This window comes from Hirundo rustica, chromosome 6 (genome assembly GCF_015227805.2).
Source record: "Hirundo rustica isolate bHirRus1 chromosome 6, bHirRus1.pri.v3, whole genome shotgun sequence".
Lineage (NCBI taxonomy): Eukaryota > Metazoa > Chordata > Aves > Passeriformes > Hirundinidae > Hirundo > Hirundo rustica.
Window position 1 is genome coordinate 3,940,160 of NC_053455.1, and position 26,146 is coordinate 3,966,305.

At 46.4% G+C, this 26,146-nt stretch overlaps 1 protein-coding gene across 1 annotated transcript in view; it reads left to right on the plus strand.

Annotated features, from left to right (window-relative positions):
- TMEM260 (transmembrane protein 260) overlaps positions 1-19,612 on the plus strand; it is a 33,216-nt gene extending 13,604 nt beyond the window's left edge. The window contains exons 4-16 of the mRNA XM_040066524.1: positions 4,964-5,141; positions 7,051-7,164; positions 9,006-9,185; positions 11,459-11,499; positions 11,872-11,955; positions 12,332-12,449; positions 12,693-12,868; positions 14,036-14,207; positions 15,453-15,601; positions 16,448-16,624; positions 17,352-17,405; positions 17,803-17,893; positions 18,986-19,612. Coding sequence (XP_039922458.1) covers positions 4,964-5,141; positions 7,051-7,164; positions 9,006-9,185; positions 11,459-11,499; positions 11,872-11,955; positions 12,332-12,449; positions 12,693-12,868; positions 14,036-14,207; positions 15,453-15,601; positions 16,448-16,624; positions 17,352-17,405; positions 17,803-17,893; positions 18,986-19,258 — 1,807 coding nt within the window. The 3' untranslated portion in view covers positions 19,259-19,612. The remainder of the gene's footprint in view (positions 1-4,963; positions 5,142-7,050; positions 7,165-9,005; positions 9,186-11,458; positions 11,500-11,871; positions 11,956-12,331; positions 12,450-12,692; positions 12,869-14,035; positions 14,208-15,452; positions 15,602-16,447; positions 16,625-17,351; positions 17,406-17,802; positions 17,894-18,985) is intronic.
- Positions 19,613-26,146: the final 6,534 nt, after the last annotated feature.

Consider the following 26,146-nt stretch of genomic DNA (forward strand, 5'->3'; position numbering starts at 1 on the left):
AAATAAATAAAAGATTCAAGGCTAAGATCTGCTGCCTGTAAAGTTTTGGAGCGAAGAGGAGGCAGAAATAATCAGCTTATTTCACTAGGTACAGATAGGTGTTGCCAGTGTTAAATACATCAGCTTCAAAAATAAACCATTCCAATTATCTTACTTTTCTTAATGAATCCGGTGCACTGAAGATTGCATTTAATGAAAACATTTTAATTAAATTCCAGTTCCCGTCCATGTGTAGCTTTGTGCCGATCATTTAATACATTTTGGGGAATTATTCAATATGACATATCTGGCATTATTTTCAAAATAAAAAGTAAAACGCTGAGTTTTTTTGTTAAGTGCACATGACTTGTAACCTTGGCTAAAGGAAAAATTAACCAAACTTAAAGGCTAAATTTTAAATTGCAAACTTGCATGTTCTTGCATGTTTTGGTGATTGCCAACAAATGAGAATCTAAAAACTACAATTGCAAAGAAAAGGGGAAAAAAAAAAAGAAAAAAGGTTAAAATATTTAATTTCAGTTTTCCCAAATGTTCCTGCAAACTCTTAATCAAAACTTGTCACTAAAATAGTCCTGATTTAGGCAAATTCCTACTGGCTGCATCCTTGGACCTGAGGCCCAACAGCACATTCTTTCACTTGCATGCTTGAAAAGGAAAACAAAATCATATATATATATGTATTTAATATTTTTCTTTTATGTTTAGGGATGCCATTGGAAAAATGTTTTCACAAAGGACTGTGTGACCTCTCCTTTGCTGTCTCTTTCTGTCCCTTCTGAGTGCGTTTTCAGATGGTCATGAAGACTTTCCCACTTTTTGCCATGGCTTCAATTCTTTTCTTCTTCCATGAGCGGGCTCCTGTGTGCTGGGGCTGTTCTTTCTCGTAATGGGCTCAAAGACTGGGGAAAACAAGCTGGATTCTGGGGGAGCAGCTACCTGTCCTGCCTGCTCCCCAAAATATTGGGATAAAGATCTCCTAAAGTTCTCCTAAGATGTTGCTTTTCCATGAGGTCAGTCGAGGATTCAGCTGTTGGGTGTCTTTGTTTTGTAGCATCTCAACTCTGTTTGAAAAATGTGTTTAAAGACGGACACACGAGTAGAAGTTGAGTGATGATAAATCTCTGCTGCTCTCTGCTTTGCAGTCCTGATGTGCTGTCAAAAGGAAAGACAGCATTAAACAACTGGAAGGTATTTCTTGGGAAAAAAACCCCAAATGTTTCCTTCTCCCAACCATGGCACATCTGGGAAGCCTCCAGATGGCAGAACGCGGGGCTCCAGGCAGAGTGGCTGAGCCCAGGTGTTCCTTCTTGGAACCAAGAAGGCTTCAAGGCTTTGCTGCAGGAAATATTTGCATTGTCAGTGCCAGGCAACGTTTGATTTTGGTGAGATGAGTGGCTACATGCCATGAAAAACTTCTTAACTTCCACACAACAAGTGGCCTCTTCGTCTTGTTCCCTCTGTCTCCACGTTTGGTGACTGGAGGTTATGGGAAGTCTCTTTCAGCTCTTCCACAAAATCCTCTGTCTTACCACAGGAATTCTCTCTGTGCCTGTAATTAAGGCAGACGTTATCTTCTGGCTCCCCAGTGTCGTTCTTCCTTATGTTACCAGTGTCTTCAGTTGTGGATTGCACTGCCCTCCTTTGCAAGATTCTTTGTGATTTTTAGAGAATCACAGAATCTCAGGTTGGTTTGGGTTGGAAAGGATCTTAAGGCTCATCCCATTCCACCCCCTGCCATGGGCAGGGACACCTTCCACTAGACCACGTTGCTCCAAGCCCCGGCCAGGTTGCTCCAAGCCCCGTCCAACCTGGCCTGGAACACTCCCAGGGATGGGGAAAAAAATTCTTGGCTTTTCGCTTCCTAGCTTCAATTTCAAAGCTTTGCCCCATCCCCTTTGCTCTTTCAATTTCCCCCATGTCTATTTTACTCTCATTTTTGTGCGTTTTTTGCAGGGTTCTTTCATCTCACTCTGCCTTGCATCACTGAACACAAATCAGTGTTTTCTCCACCCTGAGGTTGGTCTTTGGTCCAAAGTGGTGTAGGTGGCTGAGCTGTCCATGCCTAAAGTTTTTTGTCACCTCCTTGGATAGTGTGAGGTCATCTTGGCCTTGAGGCAGGAGAGATGTGGCACATTATCGCTTTCTGGAGAACTCCAAGTGGCTGCAGAGGCAGAGGAGCATGGAGATCTTCGTGTCGACCAAAATGAGCTGTGTAACCACGTTACTCCAGCTGCAGGGCAGGATTGATTTAATTTGCTGCCAAATCATGCTGACAGTCACGTGGGATTAATTTCCACTTGTCCTGCTGGTGCTGCTTTGCACTGTGGATTGTTGCATTTCTTCTGCTAGGTGCTCTTCATTCTCCTCTGGAGATACCTGCTCTGATTGCTTCCACTTTTGAGAGTTTTCCTCTGAATCAGCAAACTCACAAATCCATCACTGCTGGTAACAGAACCTGCAGAAAACCCCTTCGTCTCCAGCTTGCACTTCCCAAAGTGGTTTCCTTGATGTTCTTCAAGAATGCAACACGTTCCCGTTTGGTTTTTTTGACATCCTGTTGTACTTGGAGGAGCTTAGTGCTCTGTGCATGGAAGGGGCTGTCACAAAGGAGGTCAGCCAGGAGCTCAGCAGCTTGGCTTTCCCATGAATTTCCTGGGAAAGTTGTTCAGCCCGGAGAAGATTCCAGGGAGACCTTAGAGCCCCTTCCAAAACCTGAAAAAGCTCCGAGAGAGATGAGGAGAGTCTTGGACAAGGGCCTGCAGTGACAGAACGAAGGGGAATGGCTTTCCAGTGCCAGAGGGCAGGGATAGATGGGATATTGGAAGGAATTCTTCCCTGTGAGGGTGCTGAGGCTCTGGCACAGGGTGCCCAGAGAAGCTGTGGCTGCTCCTGGATCCCTGGAAGTGTCCAAGGCCGGGTTGGATGGGGTTGGAGTATCTTGGGATAGTGGAAGATGTCCCTGCCCATGGCTTAGGTTGGACCAGGATGATCTTGAAGTTCCCTTCCAGCCCAAGCGGTTCTGTGATTGTTTTTATGGTTCTGTGGACAGACAGGTCTGTGGGCTGTGCTCAGTTTGGGCTCCTGACCCCACCCTGTCCGGTGAGCAGAGGTGTCCTCTGTCCCACATAGCTGGGATAAGTCTTTAAGCTTTGGGTTGAGTGGCTTTTGCTTTAAGCCGTATTTCATAAAACTCAACTCGCAGGTTTGAGACTTTTTATCAAGAGGGTGGGATTTCTTTCATCTCATTTGAACTCTCATGATATGTTTGCGTCTTTCCTGGGGGAGACAAAGAGAACTGGTGAATGATTGGGACGTTTGCCTAAAATGCTGCTTTTCTGAAGAAGATTTTTGGAAAAGTTGTTTCAACTTCTTTTTACCTTGTTTCCCTGCAAGAATTTCAAGGGGATCTATGGAGTTGTTTCTTTATAACTAAAAGTTTGAACTATTTAAATGGCTTAGTCAAAACAGGAACGGTATGAAGTGGATTTCTGTATTGGTGATCTGTTGTTTTTTATTTACACGTGGTCCTGCTATGCTTTCCTGGTGTTTTCCTCAGTTTTTTTTCCCAATTCTGTTATTTTTTGTGACTTCTTCCCACAGTCTTGATGTTGAACTTCTGTGTCACCTTGAGTATGGCCTGGAACACCTCAGAATTGTTTTTTTTTCCCCAGTGTTAATTCTGTGCTTCTCACCCTTTGGCTACATCCTGCAGGTGCAGATCTCAAAATACTTCACGAAGGAGATAAAAATCATTAGTCCTGTTTTCCAGATACCTCCAGATAACTCTGGCAAACCAAGGGGAGGAGCCCTTGTAGAGAGGACTCTATCAGGAGCTTCCTCATCTCATGTGGAAATCACATGTGTAGCTTGATGAAGAGGTTGGGTAGTTTATATTTTTTTTGTCTTATACCTGCTAGAACTGTTAGGATTAAATGGAACTGTGCGAGTTTGGGGTGGAATTAGGAAAATACCCAATTTGTGGCAGAGACTTGCTGAGTCTTACAGTGGAAGGGTGAATTTTTGGAGTGTAGCTTTGACCACAGCCACAGCTAGTTGTGCTTTTGGATAAAGCTTAACTGAGCATGTTGTGGTGCTCTACACGACATCTTTTCAAGGTGGCTCCTGAAGGGGAGAGCTTCCAGCCAAGGCAGAGCCAGAGCTGCTCCCAGTGAGACTGGCTGGGAAGAGCCCCTGTGGTGGAATGGGTTCCCTGAATTCCACCTCGTGGGCTCCCTGTGCTGGCTGCAGCATCCAGCTGAGCTGGGCAGGCAGCTCCATGGGGAATGTGTGCCATAATCCCGGCTGGGAGTCACTGAGGTGGCCGGATTTGGGCTCACAGCCATCCCAGCAGTGCCTGCTTCACCCGCTCCCTCCCTCTTGCTGGAGCTGGCGCCCATTTCCCACACTCCTGACCCTGGTGGGCGCCTCTCCCTGCTGGGACTGTGGGTGCTGCCACTCCCACCCACCCCCACCCACCCCCAGGACACCAAACACCCCCCCAGGAAAGCCCTGCCAGTGCTGTCCATCCTGAATAGCTCTAATCCACTCTTAATTCAGCTCCTGGATGAATTGGAGGCTGCACACCCTTGCTGGCATCTCCTCCAGAGTATCCCATTAGAGCCATGACTCCCTGGCTCAGTGCACCACGACCCCTCTGGGCCTTCACTCATCAGGATTTCTGAACCAGATTCAATCCTGGAAGTTTTCATGGCTAGAAGAAGCAGATACTTTGGTGTTGGGTGGCTGGCAAAGAGGCTCTGCTCTTCCCAATGGCAATCCTTAGCAGCGAAATTATTAGGGGGATCTTAACCATATAATGTTTTGGCAGGGTGCTGGGTGGCACTCGTTGCTGCTACAGTATGTTTTTTTTTTAAAAAAAAAAAAAAAAAAAAAGAAAGAAGGACAATAAAGTAGGCTCTTTTTTTTGTTGGAAAAGAAGATTTCATGTTATCTGTGTTTGCAGGCTTTCTGGCTCATATGCTGGAGGAATCCTTGCTGCGGGGGTGTTTTCATTTTCTCGTCTAACATGGCAGTGGTCCATCACGGCGGAGGTTTTCAGCTTAAACAATCTGTTTGTGGGGCTGCTGATGGCTCTCACTGCTCGTTTTGAGGAGGCATCTACTGCAGAGGAGAGATCAAAGGTAAAACATCTCAAGGAAAGTGAATAATTCTTTAAATTTTTCGTAATTTGTTATCACCCATTTGTTTAATTTCCTGTTCATTTACTGCTGGTTTAGTTTCGTTTAAATAAAAAGGCCAAATTTTGGGTCTTGCTTCAGCATCTGTGCTGAGTGGGGTCAGTCCCTGACCTACCTGGATGTTCAAGAGACAAACATTGAAAAAACCCTCCCCACTTTGCTTAAGGATTGAGTTGGGACTTGTTGGATGGGTTTGGGGTGGGTTTATTTAATACCCACAGGGTGGAAGCAGGAAAACCAAAATCATTTCAATGTAAACATTTTAGTTCATCCTGCGTCAAAGACACAAACTAGGCTGTGCGTGTTCAAGGTTTTGTTTCAAGAACTGCTAATTTTCTTTGAGGTAAATGGATATATTTTACAGAAAACTTCATCTAATCAGAAACCAGGTTTCCGCTCAAAACCAGGAATGAGCAAATTTTCAATCAGTTTTTGTTTTGAAATTAAATGTGCCCCTAAAATAATGGCATTGTTAAACACGGAGACTTTAAATTTCATGCTGTATTTTCTACTTTATAGACAGACTAGGCAGCCAAATGATATTTTTTGCTCAGCAGTCTTGTTCTTTCTACTTTTGTTTGCCCGAACATCTGATCTCTTTTCCTCCGACAGACTTGCCTGCTGTGACTCCTGTAAATTGTGTGAATAAAGGGATTTCTGTCGGGCTAGGCTAGAATTTCAGGAGTCTGCAGTGGTAGTTTACCCAGCTTCGTGAGTTCTCAAATAATATGTTTTATCAATGGCTACAGAGACCTTGTTTCACCATTGGATTTGTTTTTTTTTATTACTATTATTATTATTATTATTTTCTAATGAGCTTTGTCCCAAGACCCCCACAACCTGAACTCCACAGACATGGAGCTGGGCATTTTCCAACCTTCTCCTGTGTTTCACATGCCCGGTTTCCAATGGGATTTTCAAAATTAGATTTTCAGAAGCAGTTAAGGAGCTTGTTCCAATGGGTTTTTTTGAGTGTCTGGCATCCCACGCCTGGAAGAAGCCAGGCTGCCAACAGCAAGCTTCCAGTGCTTTTCAGAAATCAGATGGTCATATAGACATCGTATTGGAGTTCATCCATGTACTTAAAAAAAATTACTGAGGTGGTTCTGAGCCCTGCCAGGCAGCTCTGAAACCCATAAAGTTTTTTCTGAATTTATGGCAAGGCAGTGTCCAGCATTGAATCCTGAGCAGTTAATTAAAAATTACAAGGCGATCCCATCACTACACCAAGGCAAATGTTTGCATCTCACACAGCACCCTCACCAGGGGCTGAAACAAGCAGGGGAGGTTTAGGTTGGATGTCAGGAAAAGGTTTTTTCCCCAGAGGGTGGCTGAGCACTGGGACAGGCTTGAGCTTTTGGAGTAATGAGGGGTGTCAGCTTTAATTCCCTTAGCTCAGGAAGTTTGTGCAGCCCTGACTTCAATCCTCTGTGCTTAACAAAGAGGAAAAAAAAATCATTCCTGTTACAAAAAGTTAGATTTCTGTAGATAATGGCTTTATTTTAGGACATTTGTGAAAAGTCATTCAGAGTGAACTGCTGGGCAGCCTCCCCTGGGCAGCTGGGTTCAGGAACTGGACTCATCACATCTTTATGATGTGCTGATGCTGCACAGGATCTCTCTGTGCATGGAGGAGTGGCTATTCAGCTGGACACTTCTTAATGTTTTCTGTTAAACAGTTGAAATCTCCCTGTAACTAATAAAAAAATGCCCTGAGTTCTGTGTCACAACTGACCAGTGCTCACTGGTGCGTTTGCCTTTCTCCTGTAAGGATGCTGTGCCGAATCTTTTGGATCCCTGGATGTTTTTGCAAATAGCAATTGTGAATTTTATTTCTTTTTTCCCCTCTCAGATCTCTAAATTGGGTGCCTTTAGCTGTGGGCTCAGTCTGTGCAATCAGCACACGATAGTGCTTTATGTTGCTTGTGTCGTGCCCTGGGTTCTCTCACGGCTTTTCAGGAAGAAGGTACGTATTTACTGACCCACACCTCTGGTTTTCTAATTCATTCTTCTCCCCCAGAACTTGTGCCGCTTCTAAACTGATGTATGTGATTAATCCTAACCCGCTGAAGTTACTGTCTGACACCACAGTCACTGATCTCAAGGGGGTCTGATTTAAAGAGGGGCTACAGGAAAGCTTTTGACAGGGGCAGGGAGTGATAGGACAAGGGGACTGGCTTTAAACTGATAGAGGGCAGGGTTAGATTTAGATATTTAGGTTAGATTTAGGAAGAAATTCTTGGCTGTGAGGGTGGTGAGGCCCTGGCACAAGGTCCCAGTGAAGCTGTGGCTGCCTCTGGATCCCTGGAAGTGTCCAAGGCCAGGTTGGACAGGGCTTGGAGCAACCTGGGACAGTGGAAGGTGTCCCTGCAGGGGGTGAAATGAGATGATCTCTAAGTTCCCTTCCAACTCAAACCATTCTGGGATTCTGTGATCACAGTTTAGGGCCTTTGCTTATGCCGGTGATCTGTGACTCCCTTGTGTCCCTTGGCCAGGAGTGCTCTGCCCCAGCTGCTTGAAAATGTCCTATAAAGGATATTTTTGGAGCTAAAACCTCAAGATTCCTCATGCCATCAGCTCAGCTGGAGATGAGTTTCTGTGTGTTGGCTCCCTGGTGGTGACCAGCAAAAGCCACATCCACCCTGTGTGGTTCTCAGCAGTGGGACAAGGAACAGCTGAGCCTGGGTGAAGCACGAGCTGCAGGAAACGTGATGCAACTCAGAGGAGCTTGATCCAAAATCTCTTCAACAACCCCCTTTTCTGGCCATATATTTCCATTAACAAAATCAAGAGCCACTTCTGCAATATATTTTTGTTCTTTAAACAGTTTGTTGTTTTGGTTGTTTGTTTTTCTCTGGAGCGGGGAGGTCCAGAGAGACCTCTGTGATCTCCAGCAAGGGCAAGGCTGTATAATAATCCTGGGAAATACTTGGGACAGCCTGGTAGTGCCTGCTGCAGGAAACCACTGAGAAAGATGGGTAATGGATGGAAACTGCCTTTTTAAGGTACAAATGAGCCAGCTTTCTTCTGAAGGAGCTCTGACCACCATCATTATCAAGCTCCTTTCTCTGCTCCATAGATCATCACTCCCAGTAACCCCAAATGCTGAGGAAGGGCTTTGATTGACAGGGCAGTGGCTAACGACAAAGCAAGCGTGCAATATTCTAGGGTGGGATTTTCCAAAGCACTTAAAGGAGTTAGGCACAGAAGTCCCTTTGAAAGTCTTGTCTCCCTGACCCCTTAGGCAGTCTCGAAAATCCCACCCCAAAAGTTGGCCTATCCAATTTAGCCAGCGTAATCACGATGGAGTAAATGGCAAAACCGGCTCCTGATGATGGTGATGATGTGTGCAGTTGTACTAGGGCAGCATTTATGTGGTGGGGTTTTTTTGTTTTGTTGTTTTTTGGGTTTTTTTGCCAGATGGAAAACCAGCCAACTCTTAATCGCTGCAAAGTGGGTTATCTCAGCCTTGCAGTGCTTCAGCCATCTATGCATGTCATGCCATGATTTAAATGTGAAAGATGCAATGGGTATGATACTCATGAGTCCTAGCTAATATTATTTGCTTCACTTAAATTTCACCCTGCCATGCAAAGGAGATCAGTTTGATGCAGTTTCCTAGTAATCCACAAAATCGTAAGGTTTAACATAGCATTTTGTAGGGACTTACTATAAATTGAGAGATCAGTGCTGTGTAAATATATTTGATTTCTTTTTTTTTTTTTTTTTTCTTTATCTGTTCTTGAAGTTCCAGCGTGATTAAACTAAAATAAACATTGTTATGCAATATGACATATTTTGGTGCAGGAATTGTCCCTAGGCCATTTGCTGAAGTTGGGCTTATGCTTCTTGGCTGGTTTGCTGCCTTATCTCTATCTGCCGGCTTCGTCCTACCTCAATCGAGCCCGCTGGACATGGGGAGACCAGACGACTTTTCAAGGATTTTTGACCCACTTTCTGAGGGAAGAATATGGGACATTCAATCTGGTAAACAGGGGTCATTTCCTAAATTACTGCCTTTTCACTTACTCAACAGCAGAAGTGTTCTGTTCGTGGCGATTAAGGGCTCGCGGGGAAGGAAATTGAAAATGTTTCATTTTTTAAGCATTCATTTCTTATTTTGACCTCCTGACCTGTCAGGTTTTCTGGGAATGGAACACATGGCTGGGAGAGCAAAGAGATAGTTCTCGCTGCTTTATGGGCTGAGCCAAATTATTTCCTGGGAGCTGTATGGGTGTGTCATGTTTGTAGGAGCCCAAATAACAAATAATGCCAGAGGGCGTTGTTGGCATCAATTTTGTGGTGTTTTTAAGATGAATATTGTCTTGTTTTTCTATTTTTAACTCAGACATTTAAAGAGGTCACAAGCAGTTTTCATTTATTCCTCTTTGACTTACTAATGCTGAATTTAAGTGAGTGGTTGGTTTGAGGGCTCTGAATTATTCCTCTTAACTTACTAATGTTGGATTTAAGTGAATGGTTGGTTTGCGGGCTCTCAGGAACCTCTGATCTGAGTTACTGAGGTCTCTGCTCTTGCCAAGGGACGGAAGAATCCGTGGCTGCTTTCAGAGTGTAGGATTTGCATCTGCCTCCTCCAGCCCTGACTTGGGTGTTGGGCTCTGGCCACCCAAGGAAGCCACCAGCCCATAACCTCAGGGTCTGTCCTGCTTCAAAGATTTCAGGGCAGAGGCCTGGGAAATCACACCACTGGGAGGAAAACAATAAAAAGGTGTGGTCTACAACATGTTCTGCCACTCCTTGGGGCCCTGAAGCCCCACGTCCTCAGAAATCACCCCTCAGATGCAGCCGGCGTGACGCAGCATCGCTGTCACTGTGCCATTCCACCCTTCTCAGAGAGCTGTGTGGCTGTAGGATGTGTGTCAAAAGACATGATAATTCCTGCTGCTGCCACTAAATCTGTCCAAAAACTCCTACAGAGCTCAGGTCCGCCCTCTGAAGGACTTGTGAGGCTTCCCTTGTTGTCCTGTTCCCAGCTGCCTCCTGAAAATCAGCCTCCACTGGGCAGAGCAGTACCAAGGCATGCAAATCCCTTAACTCCTCTCTCCATCAAATGTGATGAATTCAAGCTGATGTTCAGGAGGCTTAGGGATGGACTGCGTGTAATCCTGCACCACAAATCACATTTAGGATGAACTTGTCTGAAGCAGGAGCAATAAATACAGCAAAATCCAAACGTTTGGTCCCGGTGCCAGTTGGGATAATGCCAGAGCACTGCTGGATGGACAGACAGCTTTTACATCCCATAGCTCTGTTTTAAGGGCAGGCAGGGTCAAAAAAAAAAGCCCAGAAAATATTTTGGAGAGGGTTCCACCTGGATCAGAATTGTCATCTCTGTGATGGATGTGTCCAGGGCTGCCAGCAAGGTGGGGCTTCAGGAGCTCTGAGCTGGCTCTCCATCCTCTAACAGTTAATTTTTAATCCAATCCTGGATGCAATTAGCTATTCCATTTTTATTGAGATTAAATATTCCTTCCAGACTGCCTGAACCTTTTTACCTTATCTTTTATCTGGTAGCCACCACTTTTTCCAGCAAGCAGCCGTGAAGGTAATTCCTCACCTCCACACAGCATGTCTTTTTTTCCCAGACTTGTGCCATGGATTGCAGGTCTCTGCGATAAAAATTCTCATTATCTCATAAAGATTTTGTACAGCTCTGCCTCTGTCAGGGCGGAGGAGATGGGGGCAAGTCTGGGAAGCAAAGAGGAATTGAGCAGGCTGTGGGGAGATACCCCAGAAAATAATTGCACCATGAAGATACAGGGCAGAGCCTCAAGTTGTGCCAGGAGAGGTTTAGATTGGATATTAGGGAAAAAAAATCCGCAGAAAGAATGGTCAGGAATTGGAATAGACTGCCCAGGGCAGTGGTGGAATCACCATCCCTGGAGGGATTTAGAAGATGTGTGGATGTGGGTTAGTGGTGGGCTGGGCAGTGCTGGGTTAATGGCTGGACTCGATGATCCCAGAGGGCTTTTCCAACCCAAATGGTTCCATGATACAGCAGGGATCATGGCCAAATGGTGTGACACGCCCTGATCACAGGATAATGTGCTGTCAGCGCCTTGAAATAATGCTTATCCAGGGGGTGAATCCTTCAGTGGCATCACATAAAACAGGAATGTGGGAGAACGTCTTGCAGTTTGGGCAGAGCTTGCAAAGAGAAAATGAGAAGATGCTCCTTGCCCCGGCGGTACCCAATCAGTGTGTGGGTTCCTCATGGGTTTCCTTTGTTTTTATTTTAGGCCAAGTCCGAGACAGGATCCAGTATGGGAGAGATGCTGCTGTGAGTGAAACCTTGGCTGAGCCTTTCAGGGGAGAGTAACCTGTTGCTGCTGCTGTCCTTTGGGCCAAAGTGGCTCCTGTCCTTCCCTTCCTCATCCTGTCCAGAGCTGGGGCTGTGTTTGTCCAGCAGAGGGACAGCATTCCTGTCCTTGTTTTCCCCACTGAAGGAAAAGCACTGCATTCCCCATCCCAGCCATTTTTCCTTCAAAATCCTGCCATATATAACCCACTCCTGTCCCCATTTCTGCTAGACTTGGTCCCAGCAGAGTGGGAATATGTTCTGTGGTGCTTATTCCCTGTTTCTCCTCACACTTTAATTGAGTGCAAGGGGTGATTTGGGGGTGACACATCCACGCTTTTAATTTCTCCACAGTTTCCAGCTGGCACAGATGAAGTCAGAGCTCTCCCTTCCCGTCCTTGCCCTGGCACTCGTGGCCTGTGTGAGCGCAGCACTGCCGTGAGTTGGACAATATTTGCTTCCATGTGCATTTTTTGCCCGTTTTTCTTGCTGCCTGCATGGGCAGCTCGCTTTGCCTTCTGCTTGCTGCTGCAGAAATTGCAGCAATTGGCTGTGGTCATCTGTGATTAAGAGCAAAGTATCCCTTGCTCCTTGTTAACCCCATGGCTTGCTAGATGGCAGGCTTAAAACTCCTGAAATCCTGATGGTTTTGTGCTTTGAAAACAGAAGTTTCATAAATGGCAAAGGTAAAGAAAGACTCGTCAGCTCCTTGCGTTAAATGAATTTAGGTATGCAAGGGAGTTCAAGCTCATAAAATTTTTGCTTTGTTTTCCATCCTGTTTTAGGAATTATACATTATTATTTTTTTTAATAGGAAAAAGCAGCAGAAATCACCTGTCATCTGGCTGTTCAGTGGCATGCTCTGCCTTTATTCCCTTTTCTTCGCTTGGAGAGCGAATTTGGATGTTAGGAAGCCTCTGTTTCTGGGCGTGGTGAGTTGCACTCCAAAAGTTGCTCTGGCATGTTCATTTTTGAGAGAAACACTCAGAACTTTAAAACCACCTGACAAGGAGCAGGCAGTTGTCCTGAAGCTGCAGAAGGTGCCAAACTGCAGCTCCAAGGCCAGGTTGGACAGGACTTTGGAGCAACCTGGAAGCTGTGAGATGTGGGATGGAATGGGATGATCCCAGTTGTGGATTCTCTCCCAATTCCAGCTGTGGGATTCTCTCTCCTAGGTGGAGCGGTTCTGGCTGCAGAGCAGTGCTGTGGTGGCCGTGCTGGCAGGGCTGGGGCTGGCCACACTGGCCAGCCTTGGCAGGAGCACTGTGCTGGAGGGCACCTGGCTGCTGCCATGCCTGGAGTGGCTTCCTGCTCTTGCCCTCGTTGCTTCTCAGCTTTGGGCAAATTATAGGTGAGAGGTTCCCCTGGTGCCGCCTCTCAGTGTGAGCTGGGGTGCTCCTGGGGTTTCTGTCCTTGGCTGGGAGTGGGAAAGGCACTTTTCACAGCCCACCTAAGCTTGCATGGCCACAGGACTCCGTGGTTTGATCTCCCTCAGAGTCACCAACTCCAGGCTGAATGGGGATGTCACAGAGGTTGAGGGAAAAAAAAAAAACTCTGTAGATATGTAAATTTCTACAAATAAAACCTTGGAAATCTGTGCTTTGTCTCCTAAGGAGATTTGCAGAATTCATTTGGCCTGAACTTCCCTTGGTTTCCTTCAGGTTACCCTGTGCCCTGAAGTTTTTTGTGTTTATTTTTCCCATTTTGTAGAAGTTAAATCTGCGGTTTGGAGCTTCCACATAACCATGTGCAGTCACTTGGATAGGAATCTGTGTCCTGGTAGGGTTGCTCAGGTACAGGCTGACCAAGGAAGTGTAGGCTGCGTCCTCAGGGATCCTTTTTTTGGCACAGCTTTTCCAAAGGCTTGTCCATAGGTGAGCCAGGTGTCCTGGAGTGTCATCTGAGTCCATAGCTGGAGTCTGTGCACATAATTTTAATGAAAAGGATCCAATCTCAGATCATGTAAATCTACTTCTGCCTGATACTACAAAAACTTGGCTTTTCCAATCTTGATTAAAACATGAAAGGATGAGGAGGATTTCAAATGAGAACCATCATTGTCTTGGAACTAACTAAGAAGCTTTTAAATTTAGCCCAAGAAGAAATCAGAATTAAGGTGAAGGTGTGCAGTATGTATTTTGGCAAAACTGTAGTGGGTTGTGTCTGTTGTGATGCATTCTGAGGGACTGTGTTTTAAATGCTTTGTTTCTGTGTCTCAGTTTCTCTGGAAGTGGAGTTCTTAAGTTGTTGTAGTGATGAAGTTGTTGGCACTCTCCATCCCTGGAAGTTCAAGGCCTGGTTGGAGCAACCTGGGATAGTGGAAGGTGTCCCTGCCCATGGGATGAGATATTCCTTAAAATTCCTTCCAACCTAAACCATTCTGTGCCTCTGTGATGTTTTCAGCCTGACCAGGGTGGATTTCCCTTCTGGGTGCCCATTGAATTAAATTGTTCTGAAATTCTGCAAAGCCATGCAGATACCTGGTTCTGAGATTCTGTTTTCCATCTGTTCTCTTCAGCACCTGTGACCAGAGCAACAACTACGTTGTTGATAAGTTTGCAAGGAACGTGCTGTCCTCCATGCCAACGGGGGCAGTGATCCTGCTAAGAGGAGACTTGCCTGGGAATGCTCTTCGTTACCTCCATTATTGTGAAGGGATGAGACCAGATATCACCCTAGTGGACCAGGAGGTACGTTCAGAAAGGCAGGTTTAAATATGGGCTGCAAAAGTTCAGTTGTTCTTTGAGAGACAAAAATACAATAATGTTCAATAAAACTCATGATGTGGAAATAAATATAATAGATTTTTTTTTTTTTTTTTTTTTTTTTTGGTGGGTAACCCTGGGATTGAGTGGGGTGTGCATGTTCCTTTTTCACTGAGAAATGGGAAAAAAAAAAAAGTTACAGGATGGGTCACCCACACTTCCAGTGCCACATCATCTTCACATCTGCCTTTGCAACAAGGGCCTGTGACTTGTTGGCAAACCCCAAACCCAATTCCTGGTGTTTAACCAAACCAAATCCCTTGTTCTGTGTCTTACCAGCAGTGGCTATTTTGTGTTGGAGTGAGGACCAGGTTCCTCTGATCATAAGGCACCGGTGACCAAGTCTGGTGCTGTGGTGTGACCGTGGTGTCCCAGTCTGACCATGGTGACCCAGTGTGGTGCTGTGGTGACCCAGCCTGGTGCTGTGGTGTGACCATGGTGACCCAATCTGCCCATGGTGTCCCAGTCTGCCCATGGTGACCCAATCTGCCCATGGTGTCCCAGTCTGCCCATGGTGTCCCAGTCTGCCCATGGTGTCCCAGTCTGATCATGGTGTCCCAGTCTGCCCATGGTGTCCCAGTCTGCCCATGGTGTCCCAATCTGCCCATGGTGTCCCTGTCTGCCCATGGTGTCCCAGTCTGCCCATGGTGAACCAGTCTGACCATGGTGACCCAGTGTGGTGCTGTGGTGTGCCCATGGTGTCCCAGTCTGCCCATGGTGTCCCAGTCTGCCCATGGTGTCCCAGTCTGACCATGGTGTCCCAATCTGACCATGGTGTCCCAGTCTGCCCATGGTGTCCCAGTCTGCCCATGGTGTCCCAGTCTGCCCATGGTGTCCCAATCTGCCCATGGTGACCCAGTCTGCCCATGGTGACCCAGTCTGACCATGGTGTCCCAATCTGCCCATGGTGACCCAGTCTGCCCATGGTGTCCCAGTCTGCCCATGGTGTCCCAATCTGACCACAGTGTCCCAATCTGCCCATGGTGTCCCAGTCTGCCCATGGTGTCCCAATCTGACCATGGTGTCCCAGCCTGATGCTGTGGTCTCGTGTCACTGACATGGCGGGTGACTTTCCCTGAGTGCATGGTCATTACTCCTGCAGAAACCATTTCCTTCTGGATGTAAACCTTCTGATTCCCGTTTTAATTGTGACGATATCTTTTATTCTAGATGATGACTTACGAATGGTATTTACCCAAGCTGGCAAAGCATTTACCTGGCGTTCATTTTCCCGGGAACCGGTGGAATCCCGTGGAAGGAGTATTACCCGACGGGACGCTCGCCTTTAATCTCCATCGTTTCCTCAAAGTAAATAAACAGTAAGCGTTTCTTTCATATGTAACAGCTTTCCTAAAATCTCTGACCTTCTTTTTTTTTCCCCTCTTGAAATTGTTTATGGAACAGCTTGGTACTGCATCCAAAAGACCAATTTTCTCCACTGACTTCCTCCCCAGTGGCGAGATTATTTTTGCAATTAAAGCAAAATATCTCTGCAGAAGTAACTCCATCCGGATATAATATTGCCTGTTGTTTTGAGGTTGGTTTGGCTTTTAGGAAGGAGGGAATAAAAGGTGATCTGCAGAGTGTTTACTGATGATTTGTTGTTGTTGTTGTTGATACAATTCATCACAGAGAATAGGAATGTTCCTGTGTGCTCAGAACGACGATGGTTGGAGAGCAAATTGCTGCTGCTTCTCCTTTGTGAACATTGTGGCCAACTGATTAGCATAGAATGAATGTATTCCAGGAATAATCATCATATAAAAATAGCTTAGTAAGAGTGGAGGAAGGATTAGATACTCACACGAATAAGAATGGCATCTGCATTTAGACTAGCTGGGGTGAGCCCTGCGAGGGTGGGGAGGCACAGGAGCACAGCCCCGTGCCAGTGGGGAGAAATGGGCTTCTCCTACAGCTTCTGGCCAGTTTGGGAGGTCCAGGAGAGGGGACAGGATGTGCCAGCTGCTCAAGATGGCAATGCCAGATGGGGAATTCATCTGTTTTCCACCCTGCCCCAAAACGTGCCCGTGCTGATGGGAGGTGTGCCGGGTGGGTGTGTTTGCTGCACGGCCAGCTGTGGTTTGGTTTGCTCAGGGACACGTGGGGCAGCTCACGGTCTCTGAGGTGGCTTCACCATCGCTCTCTCTGTTGTTTTTTTTTGGCAGTAAGGAAGTGTTTGTCTGCATAGGTCTTCATGAAGGGGACTCGACCTGGAGAAGGAGCCACTCGCTCTGGCCCTGGGGTACCTGTGAAAAGTTGGTTCCTTCTGGAGCTGTGTTTGACCCAGGAGAGTGGATTCGTCTCACAAGGAATCTCTATAACTGGACTGAAGACTATGGCAGGTACGAGGCAGAGGAGCCTCTGCTCCCTCCTGCTCATCATTTTGTGCCAGCAGCATTGCCACACCCACTGCAGTGTTAGAGGAATTAAACAAGAGCCATAATCTCAATGTTTTGTTTTCTGGAGAGATAGCAGGGAGAAATTCTTCCCTGTGAGGGTGGTGAGATGCTGGCACAGGTGCCCACAGAGCTGTGGCTGCCCCATCCCTGGCAGTGTTCCAGGCAAGGTTGGATGGGGTTTGGAGCACCCTGGGATAGTGGAAGGTGTCCCTGCTCATGGCAGGGGTTGGAATGGGATGGGCTTTAAGGTCCCTTCCAACCCAAACCATTCCATGATCTGTGATTTTTAATAGTGTGGAAAATAGCAAGGACATCTCTAGTCAAGTGTGAGGTCCAATTCTGACCTTAAAACTTGATCAGGATCTAAAGTTATTGAGACATCCAGAGGTTTAAATGTCATAGGCTGACCTGTGGTGATAAAAAACGTCTCTGGCTTTGAGATCTGGGATGCTGTGAAACACCTGATATACCACAGGCTCCTCCTATGGAGAGAGAGGAACAAAGTTTTCTTTGGCGAATCAGCTGAATTCCCTGCTGTCAGAGCCACAGACTTCATGACAGGTTTTCTGCTGCCTGGGAGGTCTGTAGCTGCCTGGCTTGGAAGGGTTGTGGTGGGTGAAACCCAGCGACGTGGATCTGATGGCTGAATTTTATTTCCATTCCTGTTTAGCTTCAGCCCCTCTTCCTGGGAAGCTGTTGCCAACGAGGAGATGTGGCAAGCCAGGTAATTTTCCTTTGCTCTCTTCCAACAGCCAGTGGGCACTGCCAGCTCAGTGGTGTGGAAACGCACACCAAAGCAGGCAGCTTGATGGGCCATGGCCTTATTGGGTCTACATGTGCCAAGCTTCGGAAGGAGAAGGCTGGCAGGGTGAGATGAAGCGTGCAAGGCTGCCAGCAAAGCCTTCAGGAAAGCGGCTGCTATGTTCACCAAAATGTTCTGCTCAAAGTTTCTCAAAGGTAGTTGGGATGTAGGGTGAGGAAATGGATTATGGAGAGAAATTTGTAATCACTGATGCTGTGTGCTGTCCCACACGTGGATGTGCTGAAGCTGGGTATAACCCCGTGATGTGAGCTGGTTGCATGAGGCAGTGACCACAGGGAAGTTCTTCTTGTTTTCCTAGGATGAAAACAGCTTTCTTCATCTTTGACCTTGCAGAAACAGCCAGTGTGACTGCAGAAACAAAATCACAACTCTACACATTTGCATACACTGTAAGTCCTGGATTTGGGTTAGGAATGCTCCCTGCAGCCTCCATCATAATTTTATTTCCCCCTTTTCTTTTAAATTGCTGGAGTCCGTGGAAATATGGTGTTTCTGTACAGGCCCTGTAATCTGCATTCCCTTTTTTTATCCAGACTGGGAGCACAGCCGATTCAAAGAGATTTGTTCAGGGATTTTATCCTTTCCTGCTTGCCCCCCCAGTCATGGAGGATGCCAAAAGCAAACCAGTCAACACCCTGCTTTTGCTATAATTATGTTGTCTGTGCTGGGCTCCAAACCCATGCCAAGAGATTGCTTGTCCTGAAGTCCCCTCTATGCACTTGTCCCCTCTGTCATTACACAGTCGTGCGTCTGAGCCAGCAAGTGTAAAATCCGACAGTCTTCTCGCTGCAAATTAATTCTGCTGCATTTCACACCAAAGAATAACACCCATAAGCTGGTGTAGGTATCTCTGGAAATACTGGACAGCCTGAGATGCCAACAGACGCACGGAGTGATCGGTGTGTCGGCAGAGAGGAGCAGCATTTCATACTCCAGCAGAGAATCAACAAATAGTTTCCTTAATTCTTGCCCGTTTTGCTGTGATCTGTGCTGTTCTGCAAAGTTCCCAGGCACGTGCCTGCTGTTGAGCTTATGAATATTCCCACTCAAGTCAACAGACTGCTTAAGTCCTGTGGAAGACGTCCTGATCTCCTGAAATATTGAGTAAATGTCTTGCAGGCACGGCAGTTAAATCTCTTTTTTCCCCCAGCTTGGCGTAACACCTCTCTGGGGGAAGCACATAATGTGCCTTGGGGTTATCACCATCATCTGTAATGTTTCTAAACAAACAGCTGCTGTTGGAAGGGAAACGTTTCAGCCCCCCTTGGATTTCTGGTTCATGCTGCTGAATGGCAAACACAGGGCAAATTACAGAAATACTCCAGCTCTGGACTTGGACATCTAAATAGCATCTGCTTCTTTCCAGGCAGTTTTGAAGCGCTGTTAAAAGCTGTTGCTCCCACTTTGTTCAATTAATTTGCTGCTCCCACCTTCTTCTTTTTTTTTTTTTTTTCTTTCCTTCTTTTTTGTTCCTTCAACAGTCGTACAAAGAAATTGTCAACTCCCATCCCCGTCACCCGGTGAACTGGCACAAAAACTACGCCATCGCCTGCGAGAGGATGCTGCGCCTCCGCCGCGGCCACGTGGATCCTGAAACGCTGCTCCAGGAAACCGTGAAACATTTCCTGCTCTACACCCAGAAGGCACAGGACGATCCCCAGCGCCAGGACATCCTGCAGGCTGTGCAGCACCTCAAGGAAGAGCTGCAGGGGCTGAGGAGAAGGAGAGCGGAGCTGAGGCGCGAAGCCGGGTAGCGCCAGGTCCTGCCGGAATGGTGAAGTCGGGACTTGAAAATCTGAGTTGGTCCTTGGCAGCGTGGGAGTGGTTGTAAAAATGCAGAAATGGCAGCAGAGAGGAGATCAAGTGTGATCCCCTCTGCAGGAACATAGTGATGTTCGATTTCTGTTGCTAAATGAACTTTGTTGGGGGTAGGGGAGAAGCTCACCACTAAATAAAATGTCGGGTTTCAGAAAAGAGTTTGCTTTTACAAGAAAGCTGTGAGCTTGTACTGTGAATATATATTTTTTTATTAATGCATCGTCCATTCTAGATGCAAAATGTATGTAGCATTTTATTGTTCCCTCTGTTGCTGAGCCAAGAGGTTTCCTAAAGCCATTTTTCATTAGCTGGGCTGTGTCTGTGTGTTTTTGTGGTGGATTTCCAGCAGCACAAGCTATGGGATGGTGCCCTCCCAGGAGCCTGCTCTTTCACTGTTTTGGATGTGCTCTGAGCCCTGGCTGTGCCTGTGCCCAAGGGCACTGCAGAATCATGATCAAATCCCAGAGTGATTTGGGTTGTAAATGACCTTAAAAATCATCTCATTCCAACCCCCTGCCATGGCAGAGACACCTTCCACTGTTCCAGGCTGCCCCAAGCCCCATCCAGCCTGGCCTTGGACACTTCCAGGGATCCAGGGGCAGCCACAGCTTCTCTGGGCACCCTGTGCCAGGGCCTCACCACCCTCACAGAGAGGAATTTCTCCCCAGTATCCCATCTAACCCTGCCCTCCTTCACTTTGAAGCCATCCCCCTTTGTCCTGTCACTTCATGCCCATGTAAACAGTCCCTTTCCAGCTCTCTGTAACCCCTTTAGGTACTGGAAGGAGAGGATGTCCTGCTAGAATGGAGTGGATGGAGACCAACCCATTTTTTCTGCCTCTCTTGCTTTCATTCCCTTGGGACTTTAGGATGGGATGGACTTTGTTGCTTACAGTTCCAACAGTGAGCAGGCACCTCGTGCATTTTCCCTTGCAGAAAAGGTGTCAGCAGCTTGACATCTCCTGCACTGGGGCGGAGGGACCGTGATCCTGAGACCCCACATGGGACATAGGAGTAACTCCCCTGGGATGCTGCTCCCCTGGGATGCTGCTCCCCTGGGATGCTGCTCTTCTGGGATGCTGCTGCCTTGGGATGCTGCTCTCTCCATGGATCATGGCATCTGTGCTGTGGCCTCTTTCTGTGCAAGCCCAGAATCATCCACTCTGCCACATCCTGATAGCTCCTAGGGACACCAGAACTGCAGTTTTGGAGATACCAGGGCTTTAACCAAAAGAATTGGGTGTGAATCCATCCTGCTTTTCAATCTGCCCAAACAGCCAAACAACTTCTGGGGTTAACAAGAACTCAACTTGTTCTTTTCAGTAAAAAAAGACATAAAATGTCGTGCCTCTCAATATTTTGTCAGTTAACAGTACTTCAAATGCTTAAAGCAGACCCTGAGCTCTGGTGGTGTTGCTGTAAAGCTCTGTTCATCTAAAATTTGATACATTATTCTGTGGTTTTGGGATATCTCAGCCAGTGTTTTGCATGATGAAAATATACTTCCCTCTAGCCCCCCCTCTGGCTCTCACTAGCTCAGTTATTCAGGGGTTTTAGGGAAATAGATTTCATAGAGGCAGAATAAAGATTTCAAAAGAGTGGCTCTCACCCCAGCTCCAGTCCAAGCTTTATTCTCGATGTGATGTTCCAGGAGCCTGAGAAGAGAGAGAGCGAACAGGAAGAGACAGGGGTTTATCTAGTTTTTGGGCCAAGGAAAGATACTGGCCCTGAGCCAATAGGGTCAGGAATAGGTATGATAGGGAAGAAGGGTTAAACTATGTAGCAGAGGCTTCAGGGGGACTCTGAGGGGAAAAAACATTCCTCAGAGGAACACAACAGCAGGAGACAAACTGCTGCCAGGCCAAAATTTCTTTCGGACTGGTAAAATTCTCAGAGAGGAAAGAAGTACTTCTGTAAAGATGACATTATCAAACAGCATCTCTGGAGCAGACTGGGATGAGGGCAGGAGAGAGGGGTGTTGCAGGTGGATGCTCTGCTGGTCTGGAGTTTGAGGTGTGTGTAGGGACATGTGGCCACTATTCCTAACAGATCCTTTTAAAAGTGGACCGCTCCTCTCCTCTCCAAGTGCTGATTTTTCCAACTTTCACTGAATGCTTCCCATATAAAAATCAAGCTGCTCTCTAGGAATCTCTAACTCCACCTGCAAAACATCCTTTACTTTTCATCCTCTCACTCTTGATTTATTTTTGTAGTATATGATTTCCATAGCAATTCCCCGTTAATTCCTGCGAGCCATTCCTGTACGAACAGCAGATGAGAAATGAGCAATAAAAAGATGGAAAACTGTGGCTTCTAGGTTGCAAAGCCACAAAGCAGAGGGGTGAGAGGGAAGAGGAGCCGTTCAGGGGTGTCATTTTAACTCTTTGTGTTGTAATTGACTACATTTCAGGTCGGCCGTGCCTCACTTAAATCTCTTCCTTCCTCTCAATCCCCACAGAAGTGTTTGTACGGAGCGAGGGAATATCACACATTCCTCCGTGCAGCTTTCTCAGGGCAGGCTTTCTCCTTCCCTTCTCCAAACCAGTCCTCCAGCCCCGGCAGAAAAGCATTAGGAATCCAATTTTTGAATGCTTTTGTTACCTGCATTATTGCAAATCCATTCAGGCAAATATACTGAGCTGAGGGTTTTCTTTATCTTGATTAGACGCCCCTCCTTAGCCGCAGAGTCTTGAAATAATTGGAAGCTTTTGTGGATCCCGCTATCTGCTTGGGAGAAAAGAGGGGCTGTGCTGAGTAAAGTATCATCCTATATTGTAATAAACAGTGGTGCTGGCTACAAAAAAGGACTTCACCACCGGTAAAAGCCTTCCCAAGTGGGAAGAGCAGTTGGGACGGTGATGCCTTTTTAGGGAGAAAATCGGAACCATGCCATTGATGTGCTCCACGTCCTTATAAATCCTGCGCAACTGAGGCACAGGGGTCTGTGCTGGGCGTTCAGCAGAAGATATGCCACGGAGGGGGAAATATCCAGCACTGATGGAACTTCCAGAATTCCTCCCCCTGAACCTGTTCAAATGAGATTTGCTGGTGCTCTCAGACGGAGCCGCTGCGTGGATGTTGCTGAGCCTGTTGGCTAGAAGGCGGTGCGGAGGGATGCTGGCAGAGTTTAATTTTTATCAGCTCCTCTTAGGTGGCACCCTGAAGTTTATCAAACAAGCAAAGCTGATTTGCTCTTCGTTAGTCTCAGTTGCATGAATCGGTTGCCAAGTAAACAGGATTTTGCATTTTCCTAATTACTTTCATATTTGTGTTTTACCTCTATTTGTTCTCTTGCAAAACGGGTCCTAATAATTAGTCAGGCTCCTGCTGCCTAGACCAAAAAAAAAAAAAAAAAAAAAAAAAAAAAAGGGGTGGGGGCAGAGAGGAAAAAAAGACTTCTGAGGGTCTTTTCTCCCTTATAAATTCATTTTTGTTACAAGCATCTTTTATACATATTACTAAAGGGAGCGCACTAAGAAATGCAAATAATAGTTCTTTATTTTATTATGACAGTTAATTAATAGCAACCTGTTTTAATGAATAAAGTCACTCAGAGTCCTTCAGCACTTCCTAAGTAGAGGCCAGAATCTGTAGGGATTCTTTTTTCCCCCCCATTGTATAGCTCCGAGACTCGGCGCACTATATAGGGGCTGTATAGAAATGCTCGCTAATGAAGAGGGAGGGTGAGGAACTTGTCTGCATTCAAAGATCACTGGTGAGTCATTCAGCGAGAAAAGGCCCCTTGCTAGGAATAGTCACAGTTCCGCGGCATTGTGCTAGCAAAAGGGTTTGATCAAAGGTCTCCTGCCGAGCTTGCATGGTTTCCTTTCATACGACGACCATAATTAAAACCACTAATTCTCTTTTAAAATGCTGCAGGATGCCATGTAGGCATCTGTCTGGAGTGTCCTTTGTGCTGTCGGGAGCTGTTAAGGACCAGCGCCGAGGGCTTTTCAGCGACATGCCAGTCAGGAAGGTGATTCGACATAAGGGTGCCTCTGAAGGCTTGACAGGGCCTTGACTACACAATTCCAGCTGAATTTGCCCCTTGTCAGCTGCCAGTAAATAAATCTCAAAGAAGAAGGAGGAGGGGGGGAAAAGCTGAAGTTTCATTACCTGATCCCCGGGGCTTTGTTGGTTTTGGCATCGCCCAGGGGGAAGCCCTCGCCCCTCAGGGCCTGGAGCTGGAGTTGGCCATTGGAGACCCCGTCGCCCGGCGTTTGAAGACCGTCAATACTTGTAACAGTTCAGCTGTTAGGAAGACAAATAAATGGAAGAGCCCGTTAATCCCCTTTGGGTACTGGGTGCCTTTTGCCCTTTTATCACAGCCTTATTAGGTTCCTACTCATCTTGAACCAGGAGGGATGAATTGAAGTTGTTGAGCGCTAATTGGCAAAGACTTTTCATTGCGGGCCAAGAACTTTCACTGACTTGAAAGTAACTTCGCCACGGGGGAGAATCAGCAAATTTTTGCCTCGCCATTAAAACAAAACCCCCAAAATCCCATTGGGATTTGATCTGGTGTTTAAAAAAAAAATTAGAAAAATATATTTAAAAAAGAGGGAACTGCTAAATTGTTGGGCTTATCCCTCGTGAGGATGTTGGCAACTTGTGTTTGGTCTTTGAAAGAGAATGATGGAGGCAGGTGTGGCTCAGGGAGATCCACCCTGAAATGCAGTTGGGATTCATGTATCCTATAGGTGTGCATTACCCAAACCTACTCACGGGACAGGCTTTCCAAATGCAGTGGGAGAAGGTCTGTGAGGAGGCACCACTGTTCTGGACAGTTTGGAACCACTCCAGGGTCAAAGCAGAGCAGTGCTGAGGTTTCCATACGCCAGGAGACAATTCTGGCTGACCTGGAGTCGTCCCTGGGTTTAGTGGGATTTATAGATGGGAAGTATTTCATCATGGAGGCACTTGGATGTTCTCATGTGAATTGGTTTTTAATGTTGATTTTGGTAAGTGCTGCCTGAATTTGAAGGTACTTACTGACCTCCCTCCCCATGTCCCCCACACTGCATGTTTTAAACAGATGAAAACTTTTGCAAAGTTGTGAAGGCATCTTGTACATGAGAAGTGAGGATGTCATTGGCAACCTCCACCTGGAAGACATCGACCTGGGGGTTTTAGAGCACAAAATCCTGCTAATTTGTCCCCCAAACTCTGCATTTGAGGGACTCGTGAACCAAGGTGCCCACACCAAGGATGGCATCTCCCACTGGGATGCCAGTGCATGCACCCTGCACAACCCACACCACTTTTCCAGAGTCTTGCAGGACAGGGAGCTTGGCATGGTGCTACCTGGGCGAACGTGCAGCTGAAGCTCTCCCACCATGCAGTGGGGAATGAAGACATCATTGTCAATATACCCTTGGAAAGGCTGTTTAGTTTGGATCTGCCCGATGGATTTGGAGCCATCTGCCGAGACACTGCCCGGCTCCATGGCCACCAAGGGCAACACAGCAGTGGAGGGTGCTGGTGGCACCAAATTTGTCCTTCTAAGGAGCATTTGAGTGTTCTTGGTTGTTCTGGAGTTGTAGCACGTTGCTGCTGATCAGAAATTGCTGCTGAAATCTGGGGACAAAGCATGTAAAAGGAGCATGGTCTGGGTGATTATGGGGGTCTTTTCCATCATGTTCTTTGATTTAGTAGTAAAGCCACCAAAAAAAAAGACATCTGAAGAACTCTCCTCATGAAGCCCAAGGAGGATCTGCTGCCTGCTCCAGGCCTGAAGGATTTGCCTGCCCAAATTTTTTTCCACAAATTTATTTCTTCTCCCTTGCTGCCTCTTGATGCTCCTGTGATGTTCAAAGCTGACTTTTCAATAAAGGCTTTTTCTGAAACAGAATGAAAACAAAGAATGAATATGGAATCATTTTAGTCAGATGTATGGAAGGAATTTGTGCTGGTTGAGGGCTGGTTGGAGAGGGTATTTCGGTTGACAGTATCCATCCATCCATCCATCCACCCATCCATCCACCCATCCATCCATCCATCAACCCTTCACAGCCTGCTTCTAATAAACTGGAGATTTTGCCTTTTATTGAGTTGAACAAACCCAAGGCTAATGTACTTGTTACCAGTGAATTTTATCAGTAAATCTTTGATAGTCCCATTCAAAACTGGGCTTTACTGATGAGTAAGGACATGAGACATGATGACCTTGAGGAAGATGAAGGTCAGCCTGGGCAGTTGGTGTACACATTGCTGGAGAAAGAGAAATCCTTTGGAAGTGACTGTTTTCAGCATTTGGGAAAGAACAAGTCAGAATTCACTACTCAGTTATAAGCTGTAAGGTCTGGCATCGGGAAAGTGGGATTTTTTTTAGAAATCCACAATCATAATTTTGATCTTTAAACTTAATTGAACTAATTCAATTAGAGCATGCCAGTCTTGCATTTGATTGAAGACAGCAGCCTGGTTTTGCTAGAAGGTAAGAGTGAACCATGGATAATTCTGACTAGATATGAAAGAGGATTTTTCTGTCTTGTGGGGGCCCAGGAGGGAGGTCAGAGCCTCCTTTGGCTCGGTGTATCAGCTTATGTTGATATTTGATCAATACAACCTGCTCACCCATGACTCTCCTCCAAACCCACCGAGACGAGGTTTTTGTCACATAAAAATTGGAATCTGTGACATGACATGAAGAGGATTCAGCTTCTTCACTCGCTGTTTTATTTAGGACCATTTTGGGCAACGGTCACCTTCAATTAAACTTATTTGCGGAAAACGTGAGAAAGGTGGGCAATGTGGGCTACGTGTTTTGTCCTCAGTTTCTGAAGGCAGTGTCCTATTGAGGTCCCCAGAACATGAGTGACCTCA